Source organism: Aethalodelphis obliquidens, unplaced genomic scaffold, assembly GCF_003676395.1.
Source record: "Aethalodelphis obliquidens isolate GAN/ISIS:26980383/991018 unplaced genomic scaffold, ASM367639v1 scaffold58, whole genome shotgun sequence".
Lineage (NCBI taxonomy): Eukaryota > Metazoa > Chordata > Mammalia > Artiodactyla > Delphinidae > Aethalodelphis > Aethalodelphis obliquidens.
The window spans coordinates 8,829,917-8,841,994 of record NW_020838002.1 but is presented as its reverse complement, the minus strand read 5'-3'; the positions used below and the strand labels follow the sequence as shown (position 1 = coordinate 8,841,994).

The window sequence follows — 12,078 nt, the reverse complement described above, 5'->3', positions numbered from 1 at the left end:
AGTAGCCCCCGCTTGCCGCAACTAGAGAAAGCCCGCACACAGCAACGAAGACCCAAAGCAGACAAATAAATAAATTTATTTTAAAAAAAAAAAGGTCCACATCAAAAAAAAGTCTAAAAAAAAAATACAGCTTTCAACTGTTTCATTTCATACATAAAATACTAAAAGAGAATCATCTCTCTGCTCCCACCATTTATCTGCACTGCCCTACTTAACAGCAAGCTCTCACTTTCAGTTACCTATTTTTTTTTTTTCAGTTACCTATTTTAAAAAAAAATCACCTCCTATACTGCTAGCATATGTTTCCAATACAGTCTGATCTAGTTATAAAACGGTTGAAAATAAGCCAAGTTTGTGCATGATATAGGAGGAAAAAACTAAACATTCTAAATATGGGATAAAATTTCTGAAATTCTTACAGAGGTATACCTTGCTTTATTGTACTTCACAGATAATTGAGTGCTTTACAAACTGAAGGTGTATGATAACCCTGCATCGAGCAAGTCTGTCAGCACCATTTTTTCAAGCATATGTTCACTTCATATTTCTGTGTCACATTTTGGTAATTCTCACATTTCCAACTTTTTCATTATTATACTCGTTATGGTGATCTGTTATAAGTGATCTCTGATGTTACTATTGCAAAAAAATTATGACTTGCTGAAAGTTCAGATGATGGTTAGTATTTTTTAAATAAAGTATTTTTAATTAAGCTATATACACTGTTTTTTTAGACATAATGCTACTGCACACTTAATAGACTACAGTTAGTGTAAACATAACTTTTAAATGCACTGGAAACCAAATAAATTCTTGTGACTCGATTTATTATATGTGCTGTACTGTGGTAGTCTGGAAAAGAACCTGCAATATCTCCAAAGTATGTCTATATTAAAGGTAATCTAGTCAGAAAATATTATAGGCCAAAGCGAATGTTAGATAATACTGCCATACTAAATTCACAATGTCTTGTCTTTCAAGGAGAGAGATCATTTTATAACATCACCTAATTTTTGGTACTTAGCACTTAGAAAAGTGGAGTTAAAACAAATATGTGCAACTACAATGAGACTCCAAGGTACCGTTAGGCTACTATAAAGTATTGTATACAGTAAAACTGCTCTCCAGGAGCTTTTACTATAATAACCAAAACAAAAAGGCATGAGTGAGGCAGAATTTTACAGATGAAACCTCAACAGATAATCTTCTATTGTAGAAAAATGTTCCTTAAGTACTGAAATTAAACAAAAGATTCTTTATTCTAAGACAGAAAATGAAAATATGCTAATAAAGTTAGCTGTTCTAATAATATAACAGTTATCTATACTGCTTTAGGAGGTACTATATCTAATCTATTTTTAGCACTTCTGTTAGGTAGTTACAGAAAGATGACATCCCATTTTGCTAGTAGGGAATTCAAGGCACAATGAAGTTAAGTGACTTGTCTTAAAATCATAAACCTAGTTAAAGGGAATGTTGACTTAAAATTCTAGTCATCCTAACAACCAATTAAAAATGGATAAAAGACTTGAAGAGACATTTCTCCAAAGATACATAAATAGCCACCGAACATGTGAAAAGATGCTCAACATCATTAATCATTTGGAAAATGCAAATCAAAACGACAATGAGATAACCCCTTCACACCCTAAGGATGGCTACTACTTTTTTAAAAAGAAAGGAAGTGTTGGTGAGGATGTGGAGAAATTGGAATCCTCCTGCACTGCTCGTAGGAATATAAAATGGTACAGCCAATGTGGAAAAGACTTCAGCGATTCCTCAAAAAATAAATAAAAATAGAACTACTGTATGATCTCGCAATTCCACTTCTATGTATATTCCCAAAAGAACTGAAAGCAGATATTTGTACACTATCTACAGCAGTGTTATTCACAATAGACAAAAAGTGGAAACAACCCAAATGTCAGATGCCAGGTGAATGGATAAACAAGATGTGGTATAAAAATACAACGGAAAATTATTCAGCCTTAAAAAGAAATGAAAATGCACGCTGCAACCTAGATGAGAACCTTGAGGACATTATGCTAAGTGAAATAAGCCAGACACAAAAAGACAAATACTATATAATTCCAGTTGTGTAAGGTACTTAGAACAGTCAAATTCATAGAGACAGAAAGCAAAATGGTGGTTACCAGGGGCTGGGAGGGGGAGAAAACAGGGAGTTATCATTTAATGGGCAGATTCTCAGTTTAGGATGATGAAAAAGTTCAGTTATCATTTAATGGGCAGATCTTCAGTTTAGGATGATGAAAAAGTTCTGGAGATAGATAATGTGATGGCTGCACGACAATGTGAATATACTTAATGCCACGGAACCATACACTTGAAAAATGGCTAAAATGGTAAATTTTGTTATGTATATTTTACCACAATGAAAAAAAAAAGAATCCTATTCTATCATTGGATTGATAAAATTTATGTAATTGGTCCTATATTTCTATTTATGTTGTGTTATCTAATAGCAACACGTTATGGTGATACTTTAAAAATTATGCACAACTCTTTCACAATCATCCATTTTAACATTATTTGAAATAATTAACATCCCCCCCAAAAAAAATCCTAGTCATCCTAATTCCTAGATTTTTATTCCATCAATTCAATAGTTTTCAAACCTGTCTTTCATTAGAATCACACAGAGAGATCTTTTAAAAACTCCAAAGCCCAGACCACACTCCCAGGTTAATACACAGGTTATTTTTTTAATCTCTCAAGGTGATTCCACATCCGGACAAGTTTGGGGACCACTGCATTAATCTGTATTTCTGTAGCCCTCAGAGTAATTTTTTTTTTAAGTTCTTTTTTTTTTAATATATATATATTTATTTATTTTTGGCTGCATTGGGTCTTCGTTGCTGCACGTGGGGCTTTCTCTAGTTGCAGTGAGTGGGGGCTACTCTTTGTTGTAGTGCACTGGCTTCTCACCGTGGTGGCTTCTCTTGCTGTGGAGCACAGGCTCTAGTCACACGGGCTTCACTCGTTGCAGCATGAAGGCTCAGTAGTTATGGCTCGCGGGCTCTAGAGCACAGGCTCAGTAGTTGTGACGCACGGGCTTAGTGGCTCTGCGGCATGTGGGATTTTCCCGGACCAGGGATGAAACCCGTGTCCCCTGAATTGGCAGGCAGATTCTCAACCACTGCACCATGAGGGAAGCCCCCTCAGTCACTTTTTAAATTTCTTGAATTTATAAGTGTAATTTCAATATCAGGTATCCTTGCTGTATCTCAATGAACAAAAGATCTATATTAAAATCCAGAATAAAACACCTTATCTGTGATTTTGTACATACTTCTGCTCACTCAGTGAACACAATACTTACATCATACAGTAAAGAATACTTAGAAAGCAATGACATATTATTCTGGTTTACAACTTCAAGTGTTCAGGAAATACCGTATCTCCCTAATATTTTAAATTTTTAAGTCTTCTGTTTTACTATTTCCAATAACTTTAAAAAGATGTAGGTACAGGAGATACAGTGGTCCACAGGGTCCACAATCTGTCTCATATTTTTCATGCCCTATAATCCAGCTCCAATATCTGCAAGAAATATGACCTTGGACAAGTTCCTTAACCTCCCTATGCTTCAGATTTATCAACTGTAAAACTGGAGTAATAGGTCTGTTTTGAGAATTGATTTAATACATATTAAGCCCTGATTTCAAACACTGCTTGGCCAGTTATGCTCATTCCCTTCTCCCCTTCAGAAAAAAAATTTCTCTATTATGGTTCATATCTAAAACCAACAGTTGAAAAAGACAGATTTGTATGAATCGCTAAGAATCATAGTAAGAAACGATAGTAAGAAAAGCTTAATGGGGAGGAAAAAAAGTCTTTCTTAGCACTTCATTTTTTTTCTCATTAATGTTTCTGGAAAGCATGAGAATGTGGAAAACTGACCATGCAAATCCTAATGACTCAAGCATCACAGAGAAATTTCATGGGTCATAAGTACTATTATATATCATCACTTAAGACTTCAGAAATAGGATGCATAATAATCTTGATGACAGACATTAATAATAGACTAGCACAGACAGGCTAAAAGGAGGAAAAACAAGACAGTAACTATGCCCAACTTGGCAAACAGTGGATACCCTGACATAAGATGGAAGTTTCCCCTACCTTTGAGATGCTAGAGTACAGTCACAATTTAGCATACAATTCCAAGAGGGTTCATAAGCCAGACAGAAGAGATCTTTTACCAATAAGCACTACCAAGCCCGGCTGGGCTTCAAGCCCTAGAACTGCGCTGTTAATGCAAACCAATATACAAATGACTATTCAGCACTTGTAAATGTGACCAGACAACGCCGAGGTGTACTCTAAGTACAGAATGCATATTAGATTTCAAAGACTTAGTTAAAAAAGAAAAGAAAAAAAAGAAAATACCTCGCTCATATCATCTTTATATGTAATTACATGCTGAAATAGATATATTAGATTAAATATATTAAAATTAATTTCACTTTTTTAAAAACTTTCTTTAATGTGCCTACTACCAGATTTAAAAACACATATGCGGGCTTCCCCGGTGGCGCAGTGGTTGAGAGTCCGCCTGCCGATGCAGGGGACATAGGTTCATTACCCGGTCTGGGAAGATCCCATATGCCGCAGAGCGGCTAGGCCCGTGAGCCATGGCTGCTGAGCCTGCATGTCTGGAGCCTGTGCTCTGCAACGGGAGAGGCCACAGCAGTGAGAGGCCCGCGTACCGCAAAAAAAAAAAAAAAAAAAAACACATATGCGACTCACATTATATTTCGACTCACATTATACTTCTATTAGACAGTGCTACCTTAGAAGACAAGAAGAAGGGAACTGAGTCCTTAGAAAACATAACAGTGATAGCTCTTAGCTTCCCTAGAAGTTCAGGTTTTCAGAGGTATTGAGGAACCCAACCAAAGGACATCCTAAAGCTATATAAAATGGCTACTAATATGCCACCTTAAACTTGTGGTGCTTATATTTAATGAAAATGGAGATAAAGAGACTGTATAAAAGCCACAGGTGTGGCAGAAGATAAACATAGCTTTATGGTAAAATTTAAAGTATAGTCTTTCATTGACTGCCAAAAATAAAACAAAAAAACCTTGACTGACTTCTTTAGTGATGCTCCTAAGGTATTATTTTAATTATAAGTGTAAAGGCTCTGGTGGAAGCAATACCATCCAAAAGAACTTTCTGCAATGATAGAAATATTCTCTACCTACACTACCCAATACAATAGCCAGCAGTCATAAGAGCATTTGAAATGTGGTCTGCACAACTGAGGAACTGAATTTTTATTTTTTCAATTAATTGAAATTTAAATAGCTACAACTGGCTGGTGGTTACTATAATAACAACAGAGTTCTAAATAAAAATGGCCAGGTTCCTGACCAATCACCATACTAAAGCCTGCAACTTCAGAGCTATTCACATACACAGGACTTCCAGTCAGCATTTTAGTGCCCAAAAGTCTTAAGAGTAGAAAAGGAGGTAATTCAGACATTCAGGAGCTCAAAAATATTACTTCTTATGTACTTCAGGAAACTACAGGTAGATGGGCACTACCAAAACAGTAAGACAAAAAAAGAAAACATGAGATCCAGAAAATAAGGGATCCAACACAGACAAAAAGGCGACGAGAATTCCCAAGATGACTGCTGTGAAACAGGCCTTATAGAACAAGAAGTCCAAACTGGACTTTATACTTCTGGTACATAGCCTAGGGGCAAATTACCAATAAGTACATAGATCAGGGTTCAGCAAACTTTATCTGTAAAGAGCCAGAGAAATATTTTAGGCTAAATATTTTAGGCTTTGTGGAGTCATCTGTCTCTTGTCACAACTATTCAATTCTGCTGTAGTGTGAAAGCAGGCATAAAATAATCCAAATGGGGCTTCCCTGGTGGCACAGTGGTAGAGACTCCGCCTGCTGATGCAGGGGACATGGGTTCGTGCCCCGGTCCGGGAAGATCCCACATGCCGCAGAGCGGCTGGGCCCGTGAGCTATGGCCGCTGGGCCTGCGCGTCCGGAGCCTGTGCTCTGCAACGGGAGAGGCCACAACAGTGAGAGGCCCGCATACCGCAAAAAAAAAAAAAAAAAATAATCCAAATGAAGGAACAGGGCTGTGTTACAATAAAAATTTTATTTACAGAAACAGGTGGCAGGCTATACTTGCCCTGTGGGGTGGTAGTTTACCAGCCCCTGGCATAGATAATTAAGTGAAAAAAGAGATAATCATTAACACTGGGGAAAACAAAATTATAGAGAGGAAATGGAATGTAATCTTAATATACCAAATGGCTCACTGAAAATAATATTTATAAAATTATAGTAATAGAAACAATAGGTATTGTTTTTACCAAATCTCATAACTATATTGGGAAAAAAGAGAAGGGAAGAGGGAACAGAGTATATAGGTATGCCGATGTCTAAGCATCTGGGGTAGTTAGATAGCTAAACCATTAATAGAAAGTCAATAGATTAAATCCTGAATAACTGAAATAACAGAAAACTCAGGAATCAGCACAGTATTTGCTTATAAGTTTTTAAATACATAAATTAAAAGACAGTTAAAAGAATTAAAAGGGACTGCCTCTGAGGAGCACATCTAGTAGCTGGGCTCAGGATTATAGCATTTCATTTTAAATCTTGGTAATCAGCCTGACTTCTTAAAACTATATAAATATATACAGTGAACAATGCTAATTGCCTACCTGATACTTACTCCCCTTCCTCTAATTAACTGCCTACCTAGTATCTATTCTCCATTTCTTACTAATCAGAGCCTTATTTTGCTCAGAGTGGCAGTGTTCCCATATAAAAAAATATTTCTCTCAGTAGTACAGCCAATTAAACGTCAGCTAAAGTTTCCAGAAAAGAATCTACTTTCTGATCCAAGGGTCATCACTTCTCACTTCCTCTCTCCCTTCCTCTTCCTGCCTGGAATCCACTGTGAGTGAGGTTTGGAGATGCAACACTTACTGGGGCCACGACGATAAAACCCAAAGGCTAAAGATGAAAGAGCAGAAAACTCGAGGGAACCTTAGTTTTTGATGACGTTATTGAACAGATTATCTACCTGCAGACTCCTTGCTATTGAGAAAATTCAATTCCTACATAAGCCAGGTAGTTAGGTTTTCTGTCATTTGCAACTGAATGCACTCCTAACTTGTACGATTAATTATTCTGTTGACAATAAAGGTTTATTTTAATTTTCAGAGAGAAAAAAATGAAAAGAGTCTTGATTTCTCCAGGCTTACCTGGTCATCCATTTCACTGAAACTAATAAGAGAAGTCTGAAAAAATTTCGGGTGCGCATGAAAATAGATGTGCACGTGATGTAAAAAAATGACATCTCAACAATGATTACTGTCACAACCAATACTTCATATCCTCACATCATTTAGGGAAAACTAATAAATTTCCTTCATTTTCTGTTTTTCCCACATCCCATCTTACTCACCACTGTTTCATCTCTCTTCAAGTCTCACTAATTCAACAACTGCTTGGGACTAAATCTTCTAACAGATCGTGCCTTATATTATTTAAATCAGAGAACTGTAGTAACCTAAAGTTTTTAAGACTACAGGTCTTAAAGTCTTCTGTGCATCTGTAATTATCCTACAAATTAAGTGTCCTAAATTTGCCTAATTCAAAGTTGAAGAAAATTGAAAAACACCCCAAAAGTAAACATGTCTTATATAGAAAATTACAGATTTAAATTACTTTAATTAGAGCAAAAACAGAGGCTTGAGAATGAGAAGGATTACCTCAACCCAAAACATGACTACAGATCACCATCTAAAAACAAATATTAATACTGCTTAATTTTAACAGAGTACCATGACTGTATTTCCACTAGTACTAAAGAAGTATACTTCAGGGCTTCCCTGGTGGCGCCGTGGTTGAGAGTCTGCCTGCCGATGCAGGGGACACGGGTTTGTGCCCCGGTCTGGGAAGATCCCACATGCCGCGGAGCGGCTGGGCCCGTGAGCCATGGCCGCTGAGCCTGTGCGTCCGGAGCCTATGCTCCGCAACGGGAGAGGCCACAACAGTGAGAGGCCCGCGTACCGCCAAAAAAAAAAAAAAAAAAAAAAAAGTATACTTCAATGCATAAGTCTCTGCTTTTCATCCCACATTTTTTCTACCATCCCAGAACAAAACTTAGGCCACTGCATTGACACACAGCCTAACCTCACTGCAAGAAAATTATTCAAATGTGTAAAAGAAAGAATGAAGGGGTCCAAGAAAACTAAATACTTATAGTACTTTGCCAAACTTAACCTCCTGAATGTCTGCAAGATATTAATTTATCACACATTTTCTATAAAGTCATTAAAATTAACAAGCCTAAAGAAATATCAAGTAAGAGTTTAAATAAGATAGCTTACCTTTTATTTATAGGTTTTTCATCTTTTTCATAAGGCTTTACAAACCACTTGCCAATACGTACAAAGTTCCGGTTCATTAAACACCGTTCCAACAGATTATGAACTGCTTTGAAAAGCAAAGTACGGCATTCATAGGAAAGTCCATTCTCCCACACTCCATCTTCCTCTTCTATAAAAGAAATGAAAGAAACAAAAGGTAACACTGTGGCACTATATCTACTTAGAGCTAAGTAAAAAGTGTGATAGTTTAACCCCTAAATTCATAAACCCTACTTCACCTCAGAATAGTGAGCTACAATCACTTCGGTATCTCTCTAGACATTAAAATATCAGGTTTCAAAGCTACTCCATAGAGAATAAAAGGCCAAAGTGCCATGTATTCTATTAAATTACCAGAAAATTATTTTTCCACCATATAAAAAGGCAACGATATACTGCAAACAGACTGATTTGGTTTCTGTATAAATGTAAAGGACATTTGTATAACCAAGGGAAATAATACACATTCTACACCTAAGATGCCAATTTCTAAGCTGGCTCACTTGTTAGTTACTTTACAAAACGGACCTTGCCAAAAAAACTAGACAGTTAATAATTAAACTCAAAATATTTTATGTCCATCAGCATTCTAATCCATGACTCAACTATAAAAATAAGTGATGGATAAAAAGGAAGCTTTTGGCAAAGAGCCCAACAAGCAGTGCATTATCAGCCACCTTAGGTCTCATTACAACCTAATGATTCCCATGTTTACTGTTCAGTATAGGATTCTCTACTTGGGGGGAGAAACTTAAAAATTCAAAGACAAATTTTAAATGGCACATCTGATATAAAGTTATAGCAATCTTCACTAACTATACAGCCTCAATTTTTCCAGCAAATCTATTAACCACCCAAGTGAAGTTACCAAAACAAAAACAACAACAACAAAAAAAATGCAGTCAGGGCTTCCCTGGTGGTGCAGTGGTTGAGAGTCCGCCTGCCGATGCAGGGGACGTGGGTTCGTGCCCCGGTGCAGGAAGATCCCACATGCCGCGGAGTGGCTAGGCCCGTGAGCCATGTCCGCTGAGCCTGCACTCAGCAAGGGGAGAGGCCACAACAGTGAGAGGCCCGCGTACCGCGCGCGAAAAAAAAAAAATGCAGTCATTTTGATATAAGTATGGATGTAGTTCAGAAAAAAAAGCTTTTTACTCTCTATCCATCTCATACCTATAACAAACTATCCAAGGAATCCTACTATAAATGATAGCTACTACCGTCAGCATTTTAACTTTTGTAATATTTTAAACTGCTATTTCAAATATAATTTAGTATCCTTCTATAACTTCTATAACTTTATAAACATTTTATAAATATGGGTCTTCTTTCAATTTAAGTAAAAATAATCTTTCTTAATTAAACACTAAAAATGTATGTAACATTCCAATAGAAAAATAATAAACTAAGATGCTTTTGAATAAAAGCAGAGACACATATTAAGAGTGACACATGGTTTATATTCATAACTTACAAAACAAATGGGCAGAATAAACATTAACTCAAAAGCATGACAGTGGACTTTAACTGCACTAGAAATTTGTGCCACTACAAAGGTTAATGTTGATTTTATGTTGCTCTTTAAAGTGTTTCCTAAATTATAGTTGAAGTCTTTCAAATAAACTAATTGTATTTTTTCAATAAAGGTAAGCTCTTAAAAAATGAGGTAAGCTTTAGAAAATGACAATACTTGAGAGTTGAAATAATTTTTAAATCATTAATAATAAACAGAGAAAGGTCTTCACATTCTACTATATTACAGACATCCTTATCTACTTCCATTTAAAGCCAAAATTTTACAAGTTTCACTTTATTAAAGAAAACAGGCTAGAAGAAAAGGGAAGTGGCACATAGTGATTTCACTTTATTTAGAAGGTCACAAGCATATTTGTGAGTTGCTGAGAGAAAAAAAAGTGAATCTTTTGCAATCTGCTTTCAGCCTAATCAGGTTCTATTATTTCAAAATTAAATACCTACAACATTAAGAGATTTATCTAAAGTTATGTGATTTATGATTACTAAAAGTACACATATTCTTAATTCCAAGAGAATTATGCCGAATTCTTCACTTCTTCATAACCTATTTAGTGTACTTTTACTTTTATTGCCTTTTACCTCAAAAATCCTTACCTTCTAGGAAGCACAATGGAGTAACATTTGTCATACGTAAGTAGCCCCTACCAAAATCTTTTTTCTGACTACTTCTAAGTTTTAAACCAACAAAGAACCAAGACACACAGTTTACCATTACATTTCAAAGTTGTACAGTCACTATAAACTTCAAATATCAGAAAATTATTCACTGAAAACTTGAGACTGAATTTGCCTTCTTCCCCAAAAGAGTAAATTAAAAATCTTTAGAATAGTAAGTAATACGACTGTATTACATAAATATAATTTATATAAATTTTCACATAAAATTCTGAATATTTTATGGCTTTATTTTTAAAAATCTATTTCAGTTAAACCTGTACTTAAATAGTTTAAGAATATAAATATAGTTTAGAAAATTAACCAGTATTAATATTCAAGCATTTCTCCCTCATTGCTCTAAATTTTTTTGTCTAGAGAAACTCAGGTGAACTTACTACTCATTTTACATTATACCCTCAAATGCCCACAATGCTCATTAACACTAAATGGGAGTTACGCATAAAACAAACAGACCACTTGTTAGGATTTTCTAAGGCCAACAAATATCTTGAGTATATCTTCACCTATATGGTTGGTAACTAAGCAACCATCACAAAAGTAACATAATTTCATTTTTCATTGCTGAGGAAATAATAAGAATAATTCCTAATAACATTCAGTGAAAAGCTTGAAGGGTTTTTTTTTGGGGGGGGGGGGTGTCACTTAGCAACAAGAAGCCTACTGAGCCAAGCTTCTATTTTGATATTATAACCATAATAAAAGTACTTCTACATGTTGTATTCAGAGATATAAAAAGTGAAATGGTGGGATTAAGCCACCGCGCTCCAATGCAGGGGGCCCGGGTTCGATCTCTGGTCAGGGAACTAGAACTAGATCCCACATGCCGCAACTAAAGGAGCCCACATGCTGCAACTAAACAATTCCCTCAGAGCTTCCCTGATGGTGCAGTGGTTAAGAATCTGCCTGCCAACGCAGGGGACACGGGTTTGATCCCTGGTCCAGGAAGATCCCACATATCGGGAAGCAACTAAGCAACTAATGAGCCTACGCTCTAGAGCCTGCGAGCCGCAACTACTGAAGCCCACAAGCCTAGGGCCTGTGCTCCGCAACAAGAGAAGCCACCGCAGTGAGAAGCCCTTGTACTGCAACGAAGAGTAGCCCCCGCTCTCTGCAACTAGAGAAAGCTCGAGGGCAGCAGCGAAGACCCAACGCAGCCAAAAATAAAATAAATAAAATTTTAAAATGAACAAAAGATCTCCTCATGCCACAACTAAAGATCCCGCATGCCACAACTAAAGATCCCGCATACCACAACTAAGACCCAGCACAGCCAAATAAATAAATCAATAAATATTAAAAAAAAAAAGAAGAGTGAAATGGTACAACTAAGCCACCCAAGACATAGTGATATGCACCTCTTACATTAATTAAAATAAGTCCTTGAATCTCAACACCAGTATTATAACAGAAAAGGGAGGGAGAAGGAAC

The 12,078-nt window shown here is 36.3% G+C and overlaps 1 protein-coding gene across 2 annotated transcripts in view; it reads right to left on the bottom strand.

The window, feature by feature from the left end:
- Nucleotides 1-12,078, bottom strand: part of MED13 (mediator complex subunit 13) — a 95,232-nt gene that overhangs the window by 76,314 nt on the left and 6,840 nt on the right. For both annotated transcript variants that reach the window (XM_027087275.1, XM_027087274.1), the window contains exon 3: nt 8,401-8,569. In XM_027087275.1, the coding sequence (XP_026943076.1) occupies nt 8,401-8,569 (169 nt within the window). The remainder of the gene's footprint in view (nt 1-8,400; nt 8,570-12,078) is intronic.